This window comes from Lithobates pipiens, unplaced genomic scaffold, assembly GCF_037356315.1.
Source record: "Lithobates pipiens isolate NorthernLeopardFrog02 unplaced genomic scaffold, aLitPip1_a1.2 Scaffold_1, whole genome shotgun sequence".
Lineage (NCBI taxonomy): Eukaryota > Metazoa > Chordata > Amphibia > Anura > Ranidae > Lithobates > Lithobates pipiens.
The window spans coordinates 120101520-120124027 of NW_027507685.1; the positions used below are offsets into that span (position 1 = coordinate 120101520).

General features: G+C 44.4%; 1 protein-coding gene across 3 annotated transcripts in view; it reads right to left on the reverse strand.

Moving 5' to 3' along the window:
- The window catches only part of LRSAM1 (leucine rich repeat and sterile alpha motif containing 1), a 144836-nt gene that overhangs the window by 69865 nt on the left and 52463 nt on the right, over positions 1-22508 (reverse strand). For all 3 annotated transcript variants that reach the window (XM_077475170.1, XM_077475161.1, XM_077475157.1), the window contains exons 8-13: positions 16645-16766; positions 14192-14282; positions 9113-9243; positions 7242-7271; positions 6934-7056; positions 41-180 (exon numbers count right to left, since the gene is read on the reverse strand). In XM_077475170.1, the coding sequence (XP_077331296.1) occupies positions 41-180; positions 6934-7056; positions 7242-7271; positions 9113-9243; positions 14192-14282; positions 16645-16766 (637 nt within the window). The remainder of the gene's footprint in view (positions 1-40; positions 181-6933; positions 7057-7241; positions 7272-9112; positions 9244-14191; positions 14283-16644; positions 16767-22508) is intronic.

A 22508-nucleotide genomic window follows, 5' to 3' on the forward strand; every position in this document is an offset into this window, starting at 1 on the left:
CCAGAAAAAAAAAAAAAAGCCTTTGAATGGGATACCTGACCTGCGATTTTTTTCCAGCAAGTTTGCTATACGATGTGATGTTCCCTTCTCCATATGCTTTAGCTGATCCTGTAACCTCTGACGATCACTCTGGAGCTGGCGGTGATGTTCATTGAGCCCCTTCTCCAACTTAGATTGCTCCTGTGAAACACAAATGCAAAGTGTCAGTCCACCACTAGAGGGCCCTCATCCCTAACCTAAATATATCCTGAGATAGAAAAAAGGCAAACAACTTATTAGTATATAAACAAGGCATGCCCGATGCACATAAGAGCAGCAAATCAGTGTTCAAGTCCAGTGTTAACATTACCATGTAATTTTCTGTAACAAACAGCCCCAGTGGGTTCAGAGTAATGTTGAGGATGAAGTTTACCTGCCCTCTAGACCAGTGTTTCTCAACTCCAGTCCCCCAACAGGTCATGTATTCAGGATTTCCCTCAGATAAAACGGCTGTGGTAATTACTATGCCAGTGAAACTGATCAAATCACCTGTGCAAAATAATGCAAATCCTGAAAACATGACCTGTTGGGGTGCCTTGAGGACTGGTGTTGATAAACACTGCTCTAGACAATGGTATTTTAGGAGCAGGGCTTTTTTTCAGTGGGAACATGTGTGGGGTTTTATGTGGCGGAGGGGGTGACGCAGATCTGGCACCTACAACACTGAGGGTATGTAATGGCACTGGGTGCTGGAGAGTCTATTGTTGCTGGGTGGGTATTTTGTAGCTGTGATAACCATTGATGCATGGGGATCTGTTGTTGCAGAGAGGCATCTACTGTTGCTATGAGAATCTATTTTACCGTTTTTCTTGTTATCATTATCAAATTTTATACAAATTATAATGAATAAAATGATGCTTGGTTCTGTATTCTCTAAAATGGACGTTACTGCATGATGGGTAGCGGTTAGAATCAGGGCACAGTGCTCGGGGTTGGGTAGGGGATGGAGCCAAGGGGTGAATCTAAAAGGGAGTGCCCGCACCTTATTCTCCGAGAAAAAAAAAGCCCTGCTTAGGAGATAAGCTGGTGGTAGTGGTAGGTCAGTGCAGCAGTATGCAGGGAGTTTAAGCACTGGCCACCTGAGGTATAATTTAAGGTGGTAGTGTGTTTAGAGAGAGATTGCATGCAGACTATGCTGGGACAGGAAGGTCTGAGCTGACCCAAAAAGTCTCATAAATAGCCAGGAAAGACCAAGTTAGACTTACCGGTAACTTGTTTTCCAGAAGTCTTTCAGGACAGCACCTGAGAGATAGCGACTCCTCCCTCCTCGTTAGGAAACACCTTCTTCCTCCAGACTTTAAAGGGAGGCGCCTCCCTACCACACATCAGTTGTAGAAGAGAACCTCCGGCCCCGGCTGGAACACATAAACACATACGTTAGTCACAGCGTAGCATAATATAATACCATAGGGCGGGATGCTTGCTGTCCTGAAAGACTTCTGGAAAACAAGTTACCGGTAAGTCTAACTTGGTCTTTCCCAAGGCGTCTTTCAGGACAGCACCTGAGAGGATAACAGAGACTTACCCCTTAGGGCGGGACAACAGCTTGCAGGACCTTTCTGCCAAACGCCTGATCGCTGGCAGAAGTGAGATCCAGTCTATAATGTTTCACAAATGTGTGAAAACTCGACCACGTCGCCGCCTTGCAGATCTGCTCAGGGGTGGCACCAGCTCTCTCTGCCCACGTAGACGCCAGAGCTCTGGTTGAGTGTGCACAAATTCCTGCTGGAGGAGATAACCCTGCCTGGGAATATGCCTCTGAGATAGCTAATTTCAGCCATCTAGCTAAAGTAACTTTAGAAGCCTGAAAACCCTTTTTTCTTCCTGAGAAAAGTACAAACAGTGAATCTGAACGCCTGAAGGACTCCGTCCTTTTTAAATAACTCAGCAGAGTCCTTCTGACGTCCAAAGTATGGAAAGAAGTCTCCTTATTTCCTTTGGGGTTAACACAAAACGTTGGCAGTACTATGTCCTGTATACGGTTCTGAACTGAAGCTACCTTCGGTAAGAATTTTGCATCTGTTCTAAGAATAACTCTGTCAGGAAAAATGGAAAGATATGGTTCTTTAATTGACAGAGCATTTAGCTCACTGATCCTGCGTGCAGAGACAATGGCAATCAGAAACACGGTTTTTAATGTGAGAAACCTAAGGGAAGCCTCCACAAGAGGCTCAAAAGGCCCTTTTGTTAGAGACTGTAGGACTACCGACAAATCCCATCTAGGAAAAACCTTAACAGGAGCTGGCCTAGATCTTTTAAGAGCTCTAAAGAACCTGATCACCAGCGGATCTGAGGCCACAGATTTTTCTAAGAACACCGTCAGGGCTGCTACTTGCACCTTCAGGGTACTAACTGCCAGTCCCTTGTCTGCACCATCTTGTAAAAACTCCAAGATGGAGACAAGGCTCCCTGTCACCTGGGCGGCTGACAAACACCAAGTTTCATAACGCTTCCAGACCTTAGAATAAATGGCCCTCGTAACCCTTTTCCTACTTGCTAAAAGGGTCGAGATCAAACGGTTGGAAAACCCCTTGCTCCTAAGGAGCTGCCTTTCAGAAACCAGGCCGTGAGAGCCAGGCTGGCCACTCCTGGATGGTTCACTGGGCCCTGCAACAACAGATCGTGTCTGAGGGGCAGACGCCAACAAGGCTTGATTGCCAGGCCTAGAACTGTCGAAAACCAAGCCCTTTTTGGCCAAAAGGGCGTGATTAGAATAACTGGTACCTTCTCCCTCTGAATTTTTCTTAAAATTAACGGGATTAACTGAAATGGGGGGAAAGCATAGCAAAGACGAAATTCCCATGGATAAGCTAGCGCATCTGTGCCCAGCGAGCCATCGCGACTGTCCAGGGAAAAGAACTGGGGAACCTGGGCGTTCACCCTTGAGGCGAACAGGTCTACTTCTGGTAAACCCCATTTTCCGGCAATCATTGTGAATACCTCCGGATTTAGAGACCATTCTGCTTCCCGAATAGCGTTTCTGCTTAGGAAGTCCGCTACCCTGTTTAGATCCCCTTTTAGGTGGACTGCTGATAGGGATAACAAATGTTTTTCCGCCCACCGAAGAATCTCCATGGCCAGTACCTGAAGCGACCTGCTTCTTGTACCCCCCTGTCTGTTTAAATAAGCCACTGCCGTGGCATTGTCTGTTAGGACCTGGACGTGATGGGACTGCAGTTCCTGAACAAACAACTCCAGAGCTAAGGCAATCGCCTTGAGTTCCCTCCAGTTTGAGGACCTTATTGTCTCCTCTTTGGCCCAGGACCCCTGAGTGAAACGTGTTCCTAGATGGGCTCCCCACCCCCAGGAACTGGCGTCGGTTGTTAGTCTTTTCCCGACTGGAAAAGCCCAGACTAACCCTTCCGATAAGACCTCCTGTCTTTTCCACCACCATAGGGACCTTTTTACCTGGGTTGACATTCTCACCTCTGCCTCTAGGGATGCCACTGTGTGATCCCAAGATTTTAGAAGGAAAGCCTGCAGACACCTGAAATGCATTCTTGCCCACTGGACTGCTGGCATTGCTGAAGTCAGAACTCCCAAAGCTGACATAACCTGTCTTACTGTCAGATTTTGGCTGGTCTGTAATAAAGACACTGCACCGGAAATCCTGTCCTTTTTGTCTAAGGGAAGGAAGATTTTTTGCTCCACCGAATTTATTAGAAACCCTAAAAACCGAATCTCCTGAGATGGGTTTAGGGACGACTTTTGGAGGTTCAAAATCCAACCCAACGCCTCCAGATGGCTGCGAGCTTTGCCTAGATTGGTCTGCAATTCCTCGCTGGATGGGGCGAAAAACAGCAGATCGTCTAAATAAGGAATAACTGCGATTCCCTGAAGACGCAGTGGCGCTAAAGCTTCTGCCATTATTTTGGTAAAAATTCGGGGAGATGATGACAGGCCGAAGGGTAGGGCCCTGAACTGGAGATGATGAACCATACCCCCCAACCTCACCGCCAGCCTGAGAAACTTCTGAGACTGGGGAGAGATCGGAACATGTAGGTATGCGTCTTTTAAATCTACTGACGCCATAAAACATCCTGGCGTCAACAGGTTTCTGACCGAAAAAATTGAGTCCATTTTGAACTTCCTGTACCTTATGGACTCGTTTAAAGGTTTTAGGTTGAGAATCAACCGAAACTTCCCTGTCGGTTTCTTTACTAGGAAAACATGGGAATAAAACCCCTCCTGCTGTTCTTGCAGGGGTACCTGTACTACTACGCCCTGTTGCATCAGTTCCTCTAGAGAGGACTTCATGGCCAGGGCCCTTACTGGATCCCGCGGGGTGTTGGTAATCAGGAACCTTTTCTTGACAAACTCGAGTGAGTAACCCTGCGCGAGAGTGGTCAGGATAAACTGATTTGAAGTTATCCCTGACCACTGCGGAAGAAATTCTTGTAGTCTTCCGCCCACCCGCAGAGACGAGTCATTGCGATTTTTCGGCCTGTGTAGGAGGACGGAAGAGAATTCCGCCTCTACCCTTCGGCTTCGGGGCGGACCAACTTTTCCTTCTCCCTTGCAACTTGCTGTCCTGATCCTGAGTTTTTTGAGGTCGAAAAAGACGCTTTGGTACCTGCTTTTTCTTTTTGACCGGAAAGGATCTCTTTTTATCGGCTGTCCTGTCAAGAATATTATCGAGGTCAGAGCCGAAGAGCAAGTCTCCTGAAAAGGGTAACCCACACAGCTTATTCTTTGAAGCCGAGTCACCCGGCCAGGTTTTAAGCCATAAGGCTCTTCTTGCAGCATTAGTTAGAGCTGCTGACCTGGCCGATATCTTAATTGCCTCAGCTGAGGCATCTGCAACATAGGCCACTGCCGTAATCAGGGTAGGAAAAGAATCTAAGATTTCCTGTTTAGGGGAATCTGCAGCTATATGTGACTTTAACTGGTTAATCCAGTATTCTAAATTTCTGGCTACACACGTTGTGGCCATTGCTGGTTTTAAATTGCTCATAACTGATTGCCATGATCTCTTGAGCAAAAGATCCATGCGTTTGTCCATCGGATCTTTCAAAACTCCCATATCCTCAAAGGACAGATCTGTGGATCTTGAAACCTGGGAAAAGGCGGCATCCAGTCTGGGCACCTTGTTCCATACTGCTGCAGGGTCCTCCTCGAAAGGAAAACGCCTTTTGTGGGCTTTGGAGAAAAAGGGCTTTTTCTCTGGATCCTGCCATTCTTTCCTAATGGCCTCAGAGATGACCGGATGAACTGGGAATGTTCGGCCCTTAGGCTCATCCAACCCAGCATACATGCGGTCATGGAGTGATAATTCCTTTTTCTCCTCAGTTAAACCAAGCGTAGCATGAATGGCTTTAAGGAGCCCATCGACCTCTTCAAGGGACAGTTTGAATTTAGAGGGGGCTACCTCAGAATCCTCCAACTCCTCTTCCGAATCTTTAACGGAAAGAGCAGTGGACTGCTTTTCCCTATCTGAAGGGTCTTCAGGCAGAGATTCTAACACCGGGATTGAGAGAGACCCCTGGGAAGACTCTGAAGTGGAAGGCTGACTAGCAGCCGGGTTTGCTAGTGAGTCACGAAAATTCTGGATCGTGGCGTACAGCTCCTTCTTTACAGAGGCCACCAGATCCTCACATACAGAGGCAGATTCCTCTTTAACTAAAGAAGTAATGCAGGGACTGCATAAGGTTTTCTTCCAATTTTCTCCCAGCTTGGCCCTGCAAGAAGGACATCTTTTCTTTGGGTCAGAGCTCTTAGCCTATGAAGAAAAAGACAAAAAAGGGAAAAAAACCAGGGAACCCTTAGTGAGACCCAGTCTCAGCTTTGATAGGGATCACCACACAGGTGCACTAAGAAGAAACCAGTCAGCTTCTAGTGCCCAGACAGGCCCCTTGCCACCAGGGGGGAAAAAAGAAAGGAGAGAGCGAGACCAAACGCCAGGAAATAGAAAAAGAAAGGCAGACTTTAACTGCTGCCTCTTACCTGGGCCTTGCTGGTGCCTGTGCCTGTCCCCACCGCTGCAGACGCTGAATCTTCCATAATCAGCTGTGCAGAGATCCACTTGTGGCTAAACGCCGCCTCCGGAGTCACGCCGTGCAGCTGCACCGGACCGGAAGCGGAAATAGGCACCAGCACCTGTCCTCCCTCCTCCCCCCTGCGTCCACGCCGGAAACGACGTTTCAGCTGACCCGATGACCCGCTCTGTCACTTCCGGCGCGACCGCCGAAAACAAACATGGCGGCGGCACACGCGCGCCGCCGCGCCTACGAACGTGCGGGCCACCGAGTCTTCGGCTCTCTCCGAGCACAAGAGGGGAAGAGGAGCCCGCTTGCTACCGCTGACGAGGCGTGGGTAGGTCGGGAGGACAGCGGGTCTCTAAAGGAGGAAAAAAAGGGAAAGAAGCCTAGTCCCTCAGGAACACCTAAGAGAAACAGACTCCTTCCCAAAAGGTGTTCCCTCCGGGCCGGAGGAAACACAAAAACTGATGTGTGGTAGGGAGGCGCCTCCCTTTAAAGTCTGGAGGAAGAAGGTGTTTCCTAACGAGGAGGGAGGAGTCGCTATCTCTCAGGTGCTGTCCTGAAAGACGCCTTGGGAAACTAATGTTTTGCTGTAAACTGGATTTCGTTGATGCCATGCGACAGAATCTTGTTTGGCTTTGTGTTTGAGTCAAGGGTGACCATAAAAACATGGAAACTCTTGAAAAACTGGAAAGGTTGAGCATCTGGGCTACCTTTCTGCAGGCTACACATTTGAAGCTGACCCCTAAAATACATACCGTGTTTATAAAATCGATATAAACCATTAGTTTTAAATTTATTTTTAAAAGTAAAATACAAAATACAACCCAAAACCATTTATAAACAGGTCCTCGGATGGATGGAAGTCTAAGTGCAGAGGAATGTGCTTGTATGAGCTACCAACTTCTACACTCACCTCTTTGACTGTCTGTAAGATCTCATCCTTATGAGAATTGCTCTGCAAGAGAAGCTGAGCATGCTCTCTCTGGTCCAATTCCAAGCGACGTTCAAAATCCAGCTTTTCCAGCATTTTTTGTTCCTAAAGAAAATACATTATTATAGGTTATATACACCATCAGGAGATTGGTATGTTTTTACTGATTTTGATGTATTTTTTTTTTTTTTTTTTTTTTAAAGGTAAAAATATTATAGAGATTTTTATAGCTTTTATGGAATGGTTTACATTAAATCCCACCCCTGAGGAACTAGATCACCAAAACTTGCCTTTCTCTTCTCGTATTCAGAAAACTTGTGCTGTAATAAAAACAGAATAAGGCTTAGACTTTTCATATAAACCCATTATGGCTATAACCTATCGTTATACTCAGCAATCAACCTAGTTTCCACTTCCACTTTTTCCACAAGAAGACCCCTATAGTCAAATAATTCCACTCTCAAAAGGCTACTCTGCCCACATAGCCCCTTAAGATCATAAAAAGTAGCAGGCATTAAAATACAGGTAGAGCATTGATTGATAATTTCATATGAGAAAAATAATGAAATTATCAATGTTAATTTTTTTGCATTGAACACATAAAATAAGCAAGAATATAGCCCTTGCAGACTCTACTTCTTGTTGACTAAACCAGGGTAAAATGTGCCAGCACAGAGCTGCAGGTGATATGTATTTTGTCACATTATACTTTCAAAGTGTCACTAAATCCACAACAGTAAAATCAGTCTGTATATGCAGTGAAGCATTCTTGTTATACTCACTGTGGAACCTAAGGGATTAATCCCCTGCATCCTCCCCTTCCTACATTCCTCCCCCTTTTCCAGAGTCCCCAACCCATCTCCTAAATGAACAGATGTTAGGGGACAAGCTGCACATGCTCAGTTTTGTGTGTATTGCTAGAGTTATTTTTTTTTCTTGGGAGAGTGCATAATCAGCACAGGGCCAATCAGCACTGTCCAGACAGAGGGTCAAGCGTCCACCAGCCCTATAGGACAGTCAGAGGAGAATTAAAACTCCTCCTACAAGCTGTTACCAGACACTGATAGAAGTCACAGGACTGCTCCAACTGCTGATGATAAAAAATATTTAGCAGGCTATATTTACCATTTCCATATTCTGTGTACTGTGGGAAATCAGAAATAGTGAATGCAAGGTCCTGGGTTTAGAAACACTTTAATTATTGGAATTCAGCCGTTGTGTGGGTCATTTTCAATGAAAACCTTTACCAAGTGAAAAGCGGAGGCTGCCAATACTGACCTTCTTCTGATCATGCTAGTTGCCTCGAAGGACCTTGGAAAAGAGATAGGCTGTTGGTTTTCATCCGATCTCCCCATAAAGGACAGCAGAGCTCTGACAGGTCCATCCCTGCACAGTGAGCAGAAACTGGCCTGTCATCCACCTGCTCAGTGGGGATCAACAGAGCGATCCCCCACTGAGCTAGTGGAGTCCGCCCCATGCTAAAGGGGCCTTTAAAGGCACTGAAAGCCAAGACGCTACAGTGTTCATGAGGGAGTCAGCAAAGCCTGCCCCTATATTTACCTTAGTACAAGTTTTCTTTAATCCTATTATGACCGGAGGTCACTGATGCCCACACCAAATTCAGCAGTGTCAATATATGACTATAATGTGTCAATATAATTTGATAAATAACCCTATAACTAACTTACATAACTGAATAACATTTTCAATGTTTTTAAAGAAATATAATTATTTGGTACACTACTTTAATACGCTACTAATTTTTTTATTATAGGTTCAATTCTTAGAGTAATAAAGATCCTTGCCCCTCATTTACAGCATTTTTTCTGAACTTTAAAGGTGCACTCTAAACTGCAAGGTGCAAGGATAATAATTTGCCACCTTCAAGTACTAACTTGATAATCCATAAAGTAGAATTCCAGCTTTTCTATCATTTGAAATTGTTTATTTGGGCCAAGCTGGCCCAAATTAATGACTTTCTTTATATAACTGTGGCTGCTGTGTATACTGTAACATACGGTTGTAGCATTAGCTATATGCAGTAAGTGCCGATGTATGCCTCAGGCTTCCCGTGTGCTGCCAAAACTAAATCAAGTTGGCTTTAATGTGTCTTCATCATGCAGGAGCAAGGTTAGCTTGGCATACTCAGGACACAGCTGACCTGCCATTCAGACTCTTCCTTCAAGGACTTCAAAAAAGCGCCATCTACGGAATCTGTTCCTCCATCACAAACATCATTCTCCAAAACAGAAAGCAGGTACTGCGATGGGGGGCAATAAACAATTCCAAGTTCTGAGAAAAAAATAAAAAATCAGGAACACAGCTGTTTATGTGGAATAAAGATATTTATAGAATTATTTAAACTTTCCATTTTCAGATTTAATAAAGTCAGGGAACAGAAAGCTTAAAGCACAGCCAAGTTTGCCATAAATAGAACCATTTAGGAATGAATACTTGTATGTTCCTGAATCTTGCCTTACCTTACCAGGAATTGCTTTGTGCACTGTGTAAGTGTATTCTCTGCTTATCAAAAGAGAAACATTCTAAAACTGTTTTCTTTATGTTTTATCATTACTGCACTCAGTCAGGAAACAAGAAAGCCTTACAACTGGACACATCTGCACTAATAGTGAGAGAAAACAATTAAAGAATAAAAAAAAACGGAGGCTGTACTGCTATAACAATTCAAGAATCAGATTTAAAACAAATGTCTATCGGTGGTAGGTCTTTAAAATATCTCCAACCCAAAATGATAATTCTGATGTAAGTGGAAGCACAAAAGAACTACATGTGTGCCTGAAGTTAAAGCAGTAGTAAACCACATTTTTAAAAAAAGTCTCCCCGCGGGGTAATGTCATAACGTGCTAGTATGATTTACCTAAAAGACTAATCCCCCCAGCGGTGCACTATCATCACTGATAAAGAATCCATCTTCACCTGGTTTCCCTACCTGGTTTGCAGACTTCGGCTGTTTGAATTGCTGAGCAACGATGGCCGTCCCTCCCACGCATACACGCAGGAGTCAAGGGCACAGCTCTCTCAATAGACGGCATGCTGTCTATTGAGAGAGCTGTGCGCACATGCCGGTGATGTCATCGGCTGTGACACATGTAAATATCTCCTAAACTGTGCACGTTTAGGAGATATTTACTGTACCCACAGGTAAACCTTATTATAGGCTTACCTGTAGGTACAAAACAAAAAAAGGAAGTTTACTCCCACTTTACGCCTGATTAACCGATCCATGGCTTGCTGGCATGTACCCTAGTGCCAGCAGGCACATACACATATGCAGTGGTGTAGGATACCAGCTTCATTATTCAGGGAATGGAACATCTTGTGTTCCTTGGTAAACTTGCCTGACCTTAACCACTTGCCGACCGCCTAACGCCGATGTACGTCGGCAGAATGGCACGGGCAGGCATAAGCACGTACATGTACGTGATTTGCCTCCCGCGGGTCGGGGGCCCGATCGGGCCCCCGCCCGGTGCCTGCGGCGGTCGGTTTTCGTTCGGGAGCGATCCCGGACGAGGGGACGGCCATTCATTCATGGCCACCCCCTCGCGATCGCTCCCGACGAATAGAAATCCCCGGTGACATCACTTCCTCTCCTGTAATGTAAACACAGGAGAGGAAGTGATGTATTCTCTCCTCCGTGTCGGTATTTTTCGTTCCGACACGGAGGAGAGCGGATCAGTGAGTTGCACCAACACATCCCACACACAGTAGAACATGCCAGGCACACTCACACCCCCCCTTTACCCCCCGATCACCCCCCCAATTACCCCTGCCCCCCAGTCACAGTGACACCAATGTCATTTTTTTTTTTTTTTTTTTTTTTTTTGCATTGGTGTCATTTGTGACTGTAATAACTGTTAGGGCAGTTAGAGTTAGCCCCCTTTAGTTCTAATGTACCCCCCTAACCCCCCCAATAAAGGTTTAACCCCGTGATCACCCCCCGTCGCCAGTGTCACTAAGGCTGGGTTCACATTGCAGCGGTTTATGAGAACGAATGTGATTCGCACCGCACTGCAGTGCAAATCACATCCGATCTCTGTGCGATTCGAGTTCAGCCATTCGCCGCACCCGCCGCACCCGCCACACCCGCCGCACCCGCCGCAAATTCGCACGGGACCCTTTTTTTGGCCCGCAGCAGAATCGGATCGCATGGGTGTTCACACCATGCGATCCGAGTTTGCAGATCGCACTGCGATATGCGAACTGATCTGGGGGTGTCAGTAACATTTCACTGACACTCCCAGCAGTTCGCATAGGGCAGTGTGAACTGCCGCCGGGAGGCATGCGATGCGGGAACCCGCCGCGGATTCGCGGCGTTTCCGCATCGCTCCAGTGTGAACCCAGCCTAATAAGCGATCATTTTTCTGATCGCCGTATTAGTGTCCCAGGTGACGCTAGTTAGGCAGGTAGGTATTTAGGTTCGCCGCAGCTTTTTATAGCGCCAGGGACCCCCATATACTACCGCATAAAGCCCCCTGATTGCCCCCTAGTTAACCCTTTCACCAGTGATCACCATATAACTGTTACAGGTGACGCTGGTTGGTTAGTTATTTTTTTATAGTTTCAGGGCACCCGCCATTTATTACCTAATAAAGGTTTAACCCCCTGATCACCCGGCGGGTGTCATTTGTGACTAATAACTGTTAGGGCAGTTAGGGTTAGCCCCCTTTAGTTCTAAGGTACCCCCCTAACCCCCCCAATAAAGGTTTAACCCCGTGATCACCCCCCGTCGCCAGTGTCACTAAGGCTGGGTTCAGATTGCAGCGGTTTGAGAACGGATGTGATTCGCACTGCAGTGCAAATCACATCCGATCTCTGTGCGATTCGAGTTCAGCCATTCGCCGCACCCGCCACACCCGCCGCACCCGCCGCAAATTCGCACGGGACCCTTTTTTTGGCCCGCAGCAGAATCGGATCGCATGGGTGTTCACACCATGCGATCCGAGTTTGCAGATCGCACTGCGATATGCGAACTGATCTGGGGGTGTCAGTAACATTTCACTGACACTCCCAGCAGTTCGCATAGGGCAGTGTGAACTGCCGCCGGGAGGCATGCGATGCGGGAACCCGCCGCGCATTCGTGGCGTTCCCGCATCGCTCCAGTGTGAACCCAGCCTAATAAGCGATCGTTTTTCTGATCGCTGTATTAGTGTCACAGGTGACGCTAGTTAGGCAAGTAGGTATTTAGGTTCGCCGCAGCTTTTTATAGCGCCAGGGACCCCCATATACTACCGCATAAAGCCCCCTGATTGCCCCCTAGTTAACCCTTTCACCAGTGATCACCATATAACTGTTACAGGTGACGCTGGTTGGTTAGTTATTTTTTTATAGTTTCAGGGCACCCGCCATTTATTACCTAGTCTCACTAGTGTACCCCTAAATTTAGGGGTGTCTACTTTCCAAAATGGGGTCATTTGGGGGGGGTTTGTGCCATCTTGGCATTTTATGGCCTTCAAAACTGTAACGCCCTTAGAAAGCCTGAAGGCGGTGCTTGGTTTTCGGGGCCCCGTACGCGGCTAGGCTCCCAAAAAGTCCCACATATGTGGTATCCCCGTACTCAGGAGAAGCAGCAGAATTTATTTTGGGGTGTCATTTCACATATGCCCATGGCATGCGTGAGCAATATATCATTTAGTGACAACTTTGTGAAAAAAAAAAAAAAAAAAAAAAAGTTTGTAATTTTCCCGCAACTTGTGGCAAAATATAAAATATTCCATGGACTCAACATGCCTCTCAGCAAATAGCTTGGGGTGTCTACTTTCTAAAATGGGGTCATTTGTGGGGGTTTTGTGCCATCTTGGCATTTTATGGCCTTCAAAACTGTAATAGGTAGTGAGGAGTGAAGTCAAATATTTACGCCCTTAGAAAGCCTGAAGGCGGTGCTTGGTTTTCGGGGCCCCGTACGCGGCTAGGCTCCCAAAAAGTCCCACATATGTGGTATCCCCGTACTCAGGAGAAGCAGCAGAATTTATTTTGGGGTGTCATTTCACATATGCCCATGGCATGTGTGAGCAATATATCATTTAGTGACAACTTTGTGAAAAAAAAAAAAAAAAAAAAAAAGTTTGTAATTTTCCCGCAACTTGTGGCAAAATATAAAATATTCCATGAACTCAACATGCCTCTCAGCAAATAGCTTGGGGTGTCTACTTTCTAAAATGGGGTCATTTGTGGGGGTTTTGTGCCATCTTGGCATTTTATGGCCTTCAAAACTGTAATAGGTAGTGAGAAGTGAACTCAAAAATTTACGCCCTTAGAAAGCCTGAAGGCGGTGCTTGGTTTTCGGGGCCCCGTACGCGGCTAGGCTCCCAAAAAGTCCCACATATGTGGTATCCCCGTACTCAGGAGAAGCAGCAGAATTTATTTTGGGGTGTCATTTCACATACGCCCATAGCATGTGTGAGCAATATATCATTTAGTGACAACTTTGTGTAAAAAAAAAAAAAAAATTTTTTTTTTGTCATTATTCAATCGCTTGAGGCAAAAAAATAAAATATTCAATGGGCTCAACATGCCTCTTATCAATTTCCTTAGGGGGTCTACTTTCCAAAATGGGGTCATTTGGGGGGGTTTTGTACTGCCCTGCCATTTTAGCACCTCAAGAAATGAGATAGGCAGTCGTAAACTAAAAGCTGCGTAAATTCCAGAAAACGTACCTTAGTTTGTAGATGTGACAACTTTTGCGCAAACCAATAAATATACAATTATTGACTTTTTTTTTACCAAAGACATGTGGCTGAATACATTTTGGCCTAAATGTATGACTAAAATTGAGTTTATTGGATTTTTCTAATAACAAAAAGTAGAAAATATCATTTTTTTTCAAAATTTGCGGTCTTTTTACGTTTATATCGCAAAAAATAAAAATCGCAGAGGCAATCAAATACCATCAAAAGAAAGCTCTATTTGTGGGAAGAAAAGGACGCAAATTTTGTTTGGGTACAACATTGCATGACCGCGCAATTACCAGTTAAAGCAGCGCAGTGCCAAAGTGTAAAAAGACCTCTGGTCATTTACCAGCAAAATGGTCCGGTCTGAAAGTGGTTAAACAGAATTTTTGTTAGAAATAGATGAACACTATCCCCAGCTAAGATAACAAAGTGTTCCCATTTATAACATTATGACCCAAGAGAGGTACATAATGGGGAGGCTTTCTTGCCCACACAGCAACTCTAAAATATACTGCAGGTGAAGAACTTGCTTATTAGGGGAAAAACCTTACCCTTGCACAGGAATTGCTGAATAGCTTCTGTCCCCTCACTGCACACCGACACTGGAGGAAACACCATGGCTACCGCATCCAAAGACATGGTCTGTTAAAATGTCACACAATACATTAAGAAGAAGATTCTTGGAAAAAACATAATATATGGTATTTCTTTAAACAGGGAAGACATTTCTCAGCCTTAGCACTAAACTTATACATTTAGGTATTTAAAGCCCAACACCAACTAAAAGCTTTTTTTTTTTTTACATTTTGGTAGAGTTGCAAAAAGATAGAATCTCTGTCTGATTTTTAATGCTCTCTTCATACAAATTGAAAACGTTTAGGTTTGATCTCATCTTATATGTTTTTGTTAAATCTATAGGAAAAAATGTACAAGAAAATTGTATAATGTATGGTCAGCCTTAGGGCTAATGCCATAGCATGGGATAGGATATTCATTAATGTTAATCCAGTTATAGTTAAAGAACTAAAGTCTAAAAATAAAAAAATCTGGAGCAGGCAGGCTCTTTAATTGCAGAAGAGACATGCAGGGGTTGATTTACTAAAACTGGAGAGTGCAAAATCTGGTAAAGCTCTGCAAAGAAACCAATCAGCTTCCAGGTTTTATTGCGTATTGAACAAGCTGAAGTTAGAAGCTGATTGTTTTCTATGCACAGCTACACCAGATTTTGCACTCTCCATTTTTAGTAAATCAAACCCACACTGTCTTTTCTGCAATGAAGTAAACCTACCTACCTGCCTGATCACAGTCTTCTGTAGGCTGTGCGCCGGAAAGAATGCACTTCTACACATAAGTGGGAGTGACATCATAATCTGCACCGGCCAATCAAGATGGCCAAACACCAGCACCTGGAAGAAGCCCAAGACCCCTTTCATACTGGGTCGTTTTGCAGGCGCTATTGCACTAAAAATAGCACCTGCAAACCAACCTGAAACAGCCGATGCCATGTCTCCAGTGTGAAACTGAAGCGGTAATGTTGCTGCCATCTCTCTGATGGATTGGTTTCATTTTTGAAGCTTTACACAAAGGCTTGTTTCTCTTGCATGGAAAGCTATTTTGAACGCATGATGTAGGTTCACAGCAATAGATTCCAAATGCAAATACCATACCTAGAATCAACTTCAGACCTCTTACCTGCTTAAAGTGATTGTTATTTTTTTTTAAATACGAGCCTTTACAAACATATCATACTTGCCTCCACTGTGCAGCTCGTTTTGCACAGAGTGGCCTCGATCATTCATTTCTGGAGTCCCCCAGCAGCTCTCACAGCTCCTCCCTGCATCAGATAAACCCGTAAGAGGAGCGTTATCCGGGGGGGGGTTGGAGTTAACTTGCGGGCGCGCTCCCGAGTCCAGTATTTGCGTCTATAGAAATTAATTCCGGACTTGACCCTGGCGCCCGCGTCACTGGATTTGATTGACAGCGGCCGGAGCCAATGGCTGTGCAGCTATCAATCTATCCAATCAAGAGCCAGAACCCGTGGAGAGAGGGACAGCGCATCCTCACCGCAGGAAATACGGGGCTCAGGTAAGTAAAACGGGGGGGACTAGGGGGTCGGTCACTGCCAGGTGTTTTTTCACCTTAATGCATAGGATGCATTAAGGTGAAAAAACATGAGGGGTTACAACCCCTTTAATTGATGAAGAAATAACAAAGGAGTAGCCCACTCCAATTACTTTTGGTCCCTTGACAAAAGGGGATGGCTATTCTTAAGAGCTTTAATTCCTAAACCCTTCCTCCGATTTGGAAATTAAACCTGAGAGTGTGCACTTTCAGCCCATAGCCATTATATAACTAAAGCTTCAATATGTTTTGATAAATACCTGAAAAAAACGAAAATTGTGCCTGTGTCCAAATATATATGGACCTAACTATTTTGAAATGTAGTTTCACTTTAAAGGGGTTGTAAACCCTCATGGTTTTTACACCTTAATGCATTAAGGTGAAAAACCTTGTGTGGTGCTCCAGGCCTGCCCCCCCCCCTCCCCCGGAGCCCCCATTTTACTTAACTGACCCAGATCCTTCTCCGGCCGGGAATGAGCACACCAGCTCTACCTGGTGTCTCGTGTCCCAATTGGATAGATGGATAGCAGAGCAGCCATTGGCTCCCGCTGCTGTCAATCAAATACAATGACGCAGTGCCGGGGGCGAGTACTGCATTCTGTGTGAATGGACACAAATGCGAGGCTCTGGAGCGTGCCCGCACGGGTGTCCACTAAGGAGAGCACTTCTCCAACGTGGACACTCGATGCTGGGAGGAGCCACAAGCGCCGCTGAGGGATCCCAGAAGAGGATGATCAGGGCCACTCTGTGCAAAAACCAACTGTACAGTGGAGGGAAGTATGACAAGTTGTTTTTTGTTTTGTTTTTTAAACAAGGGTTTACAACCCCTTTAATTCCCACCTTGTTTAGGGGTGAACACAATTTACCATACATCATTGCTTACCTCTAAGGTGCGGACATTGGCCAGAGCTGGAGGCAACTCATTCAGTCTGTTTTCCCTGATGTCTAAAGTGCGGAGGCAGCATAGCCCACCTATTGTTGGTGGAAGAACCTTCAGTTTATTTGCTGGAATAAGAGGAAAAAACAAAACACTTAACATTAGTATGACGCAAGTGACATGTCCCTAACTGTAACTCCACTGTATTCTCATGAATCTGTCAGCACATGACCTCAGGGCTACCATTTTGTTCATTGTCAACAAAACTAAAACCACACAGAAAGCACATACAGAGTTCAACTAGCCTGATGCCAGAGACATCAGATGGAGAGGAGAGACCCTAATAAAATAAGCCTGACTGTCCACTTCAAATGGGGTGAATGCATGAAGTCATGCACCAGTTAAGAAGAGTTAATTGGAGATTAATTTTATCTAATGCGACACTTTCACATTAAAAACCATAAAAAATTGCTAGCACATATACAGAGCAGACACTCAGAGGTGTGGCAGGGTTAGCTGCCCGGGTTATCTTGCAAGAAAACTGTCACTGCACATCAATCAAAAGCTGGAGAGTCACTCCGCACCCGGTAGCTGCACGTATATAGTTCATGCCCTTTGGATACATGCAGTTTCAAGTGGGGAGTGTTTAAGCCGCTTAGGATTGGCAGCATGCATAGTCATCTTTCTGGCGGGATCCTAGTCCAAACCCGCCTGAGCTAATCAATAATTGTGGCTATATATGGCTTGCAGCAGTGCTTGTGAGATTGCTTTTGATGGATCTATATGTGGCTTATAACAATGCTTGCAATGGTGCTGGTAATGGTGCTGGTTATAGCTGTACAGTATATGGCACTTGTAGCAGTACTTGCACTCATGCTTCTGGCAGTGCTTGTTATGGCTGTCTATGTGGCTGGAAACAGTATTTGCTGTATATGTGCTATGTAACAGTGCTTGCAAAAATGCATGTAATAGCGCTTGTAACAGTGGTGGTTGTTTAATAAATGTGCAGGAGGTAGAGCACGAGTTATTAGTAGGGATGCACCGAATGGGTTTATTTGGTGCCGAAACCGATACCGAAAATGAAAAATGCACTAGGCCGAAAACCGAAACCGATACAGCACCGAAACCGAAAATGGCTTTTTTTTATATATTAAAAAAAAAAAATATTTATATAAAATTGCCTTATAGTATTATTCATCATTATAGTATTCATATTCAACTGAATCATTAATTTTATGAATAAAAGAATAGTCCAGTAATGTAAAATAACAGTACTTTAATAAAGCAACCCAAATAAATTGGACAGTGGACACAGAAGATAAAATCATAAAATCAAATAAAATACAAAATAAAATTATAAGTTACTACAGCATATCCTGCAGTGTAGACTGCAGTCAGTGCACATTGAACCATAACAACAAAATAAATAAAAAAAATGAAATAAAATAATATAAAAATAAAATGACTAAGACTAAGTCTAAGAACTAAGAAGATTTAAAGTCTTAGACTTTATTAATTTTCAACTTAAATCAGAAGAACTAGTAGTAATTCAGTTCTCTCTCCATAAGGTGTCAGCGGCTGCATGTGCGATAAAAGTGTATGTTGTAGCTGCGGGTTACATACATAGTCATACAGTAGGCCACACTGTTTTTCGCCCCTCGGGTATAGGCGGAGACATCCTGGCTGGAACACAGTCTACAGTCTGGTCTACAGTAGCAGTGCCCAGGCAATCAGAGCAAGCAATGTAGACTAGTCTGTTTCTGGAAGTCTCCGCCCATATCTGTAACACAGTGTGGTATAGTGTATAGTACTGGAATATGTAGACCGCCACAGATACAGGACATACAGTTTTGCACATGCAGCGGGCTGAAAGCTTAGGGAGAGACAATCAACGACTGAGAGTTTGTCCCAACAACAAACTATCAAGAATAACAATGGCAGAAGGCTGTTATTCTGTTTCACAGTAATATAGAAGTATGCTAAATGCAATAAATATTTTCAACCTGAGGAACTGTAGTAATTTTATTTTTTTCCCCCTAAGGTGTCAGCGGCTGCATGTGCGATAAAAGTGTATGTATGTAGCTGCGGGTTACATGCATAGTCATACAGTAGACCACACTGTTTTCCGGCCCCCGGGTATGAGAGGAGACATCCTGGAACACAGTCTACAGTCTGGTCTACAGCAGTGGTGCTCAGGCAATCACAGCAAGCAATGTAGACTAGTCTGTTTCTGGAAGTCTCCGCCCATATCTGTAACACAGTGTGGTATAGTGTATAGTACTGGAATATGTAGACAGCCACAGATACAGGACATACAGTTTTGCACATGCAGCGGGCTGAAAGCTTAGGGAGAGACAATCAATGACTGACAGTTTTGTCCCAACAACAAACTATAAAGAATAACAATGGCAGAAGGCATATATTACTGTGAAACAGAATAACAAAGTATGCTAAATGCAATAAATATTTTCAACATGAGAGAACTGTAGTAATTTTATTAATTTACCCCTAAGTTCTCAGCGGCTGCATGTGCGATAAAAGTGTATGTATGTAGCTGCGGGTTACATACATAGTCATACAGTAGACCACACTGTTTTCCGACCCCCGGGTATGAGCAGAGACATCCTGGAACACAGTCTGGTCTACAGCAGCGGTGCTCAGGCAATCACAGCAAGCAATGTAGACTAGTCTGTTTCTGGAAGTCTCCGCCCATATCTGGAACACAGTGTGGTATAGTGTATAGTACTGGAATATGTAGACCGCCACAGATACAGGACATACAGTTTTGCACATGCAGCAGGCTGAAAGCTTAGGGAGAGACATAGTTTGGCCCAACAGCAACAAACTATGTATGATGTGTGTGTACAGTACTAAAACTGGAGATCTCTTAAATTGAAGAAGTGCCAAAAACTGTAGAACTACTACAATGAACAAGCAACTAATGGCAGTATGGCACAACTAGACAACTGGAACATACTGGTAGTCAGTCATACTATGTTGTATGTTCCAATTGTCCAATAGCACAGTCCAATGCCAATTCATTTACTATGTTCAACAACATGGTAAAGGAATTGGTCTATGCTACGGATTTATAAATCTATTTCAGTAAAAGTGGCAGATTTCGCTTTAAGAACAAAAGTTGCTCCGCTTTCTCACAGGAGACAGTTTCTCTTCTCATCAAGAATATGAGATGCTAGACTGAATAGTCTCTCACTCTCTGTACTGGTGCTTGGGGCAGATAAATATCTGCGTTCAATCTGTGCAAGCAAAGGAAAACGTTTTTTGTTGATGCGCCAGTATACAAGGGGATTGTCACTTCTGGCGATAGGCTGTTCAGCTAAATAAATGTCCAGCTGTTGGGTAGCTGCACTTGTTGTTGCACTGCTATGGACCGGGGTGCATTCATGTAAAATTTCTTCAAACATATCAGAGATGGAGGGAGTGTGTTCCTCTTCACTTGTATGCAACCGTTTCTTCTCACTTTCCTCTGTGCTACACCTCAAAACTCCTTCACCGGATGCTTCCACCACCTCCATTTGTGCTTGTATCATTTCGCATGCACGCTGCTTTTTCTCAACATTAAAATAATGCTCTTTAACCAGTTGCCGACCAGCGCACGACGATGTCTGTCGACAGAATGGCACGGGCAGGCAACGTCCCTTTACATGTACGTCCCTTTAAATTTGCCGTCCTTTGCCGGCGGCGCGCTCCCGCGCTGGTCGGGACCCCCGTGAGTCCGGTCGCGGGACCTGCGGACTCGATCGCCGCAGGCATCCCCGCGATCGTCTCACGGAGCGGCCGAATGGAGAAGTGCCGTTGTAAACAACATTTCTCCATTCTGCCTAGCAACTAGTGACGCTGATCTCTGCTCCATGTGATTGGAGCAGAGATCAGTGTTCACTAAATGAAAGCCCAACCCCCCCCACAGTTACTAACACACCCCTAGGAACACTTAACCCTTTCACTGCCACCCACTGGTTAACCCCTTCACTGCCAGTGTCATTTACACAGGAATCACTGCATTTATATAGCAGTGATTACTGTATAAATGACAATGGTCCCAAAAATGTGTCAAAAATGTCCGATGGGTCCCATACAATGTCGCAGTCACAATAAAAATCGCTGATCGCCGCCATTACTAGTAAAAAAAAAAAAAAAAAATTATTAATAAAAATGCTATAAAACTATCCCTATTTTGTAAACGCTATAACTTTTGTGCAAACCAATCAATAATCGCTAATTGCGATTTTTTTTTACCAAAAATATGTAGAAGAATACGTATCGGCCTAAACTGAGGGAAAAAAATGTTTTTTTATATATTTTTGGGGGATATTTATTATAACAAAAAGTAAAAAATAATGTGTTTTTTTCAAAATTGTCGCTCTATTTTTGTTTATAGCGCAAAAAATAAAAACCGAAGGGGTGATCAAATACCACCAAAAGAAAGCTCTATTTGTGGGAAAAAAAGGACGTAAATTTTGTTTGGGAGCCACGTCGCACGACCGCACAATTGTCAGTTAAAGCAACGCAGTGCCGAATCGCAAAAAGTGGTCTGGTCTTTGGCCAGCAAATTGGTCCGGTCTGAAAGTGGTTAAATCGAGGATCTAGAACTGTTGCAATGCAGTACAGAGGGTTGGACTCGGTGTCTTGAAACTGGTTGGTAACGGCCTCCAGTAGAGTGGTTTTAGCCGTTTTTACGCCATGGTCTGTTTCTATCTCTTTTCCTAGCAGACGCCTCAGTGAGGCAATCAAGGGAATAACTTCAGAAATGGAAGCATTAGTTGAGCTTATTTCTTTTGTTAACTGTTCAAATGGAGATAGAAGAGACAAACTATTTTCAACTAACATCCACTGATGTGCACTCAATGTTGCTGGCAGCTTGTAATCTGCAATGCATGCAGCTAAAACACGCTTTTGTTCAAAAAGACTTTGCAGAATATAGTAGGTGCTGTTCCAACGAGTGGCTACATCTTGCTGCAGTCGTTTCAGTGGCATTCCAAACTGTATCTGCAAAGCTTGTAATCTGGAATAAGCAAGCGGAGAATGCTTAAAGTGACCCACAATTTTTCTTCCTTTTGATACAATATCAGATATGGTGCGCTGACTCAGCAATCCTTCATTCACAGCCAATTGTAGCGTGTGTGCCATACACGGTATGCTTTTAAGTTCACTGTCCTCCATTGCCTTTGCCATGTTCCGCGCATTATCTCGGACAATCAAATGCACTTTAGACTTGTCAATGTGCCAAGTGTCAAGCATGGATTCTTTAAAGTGTCAGCGATTGCTGCTGCAGTATGTGATCCAACAAACTCACGTGCGTTAAGTAGGATGTTTTGCAATTGAAATTTGTCATCTATCCACTGCGCTGTCAGGCTAAGCATGCTCGTTGGACTGACGTCTGAACTCCAAATGTCGGTAGTAAAACTGATTGCTATGATGTCGGTAGTCATGAGCTCTTGAACGTGTTTTCTAACACTGCAAAACAATTCAGGTAGACAGGTATCTGCAAAGTAGCGTCTGCTTGGTAGTGAGTAACGCGGCTCAATATGTTGCATGAGCCTATGGAATCCAATGTCCTCCACAACAGAGAATGGCTGGTCGTCTAATGCAATAAATTCCATAATTTTATCTGTTATGGCACAAGCTTTGGGACTGTCACTTGCAAATTTTTTAACCTTTTCAAAGACCGTGGCTACAGATGGTGTTGAGCCCGAGTCACTTTTTGGAAGTGGCACTGTTTTCTTGTAATCTGAATGCTGAACTGGATGTCGTGTTTTCAGGTGGTGTATCAAACCTGTTGTTGAAAAATGCCTTGCCAATGTACCCCCTCTTGAAATTTCTGCTGAGCAAAGACTACGGATTGCAAATTT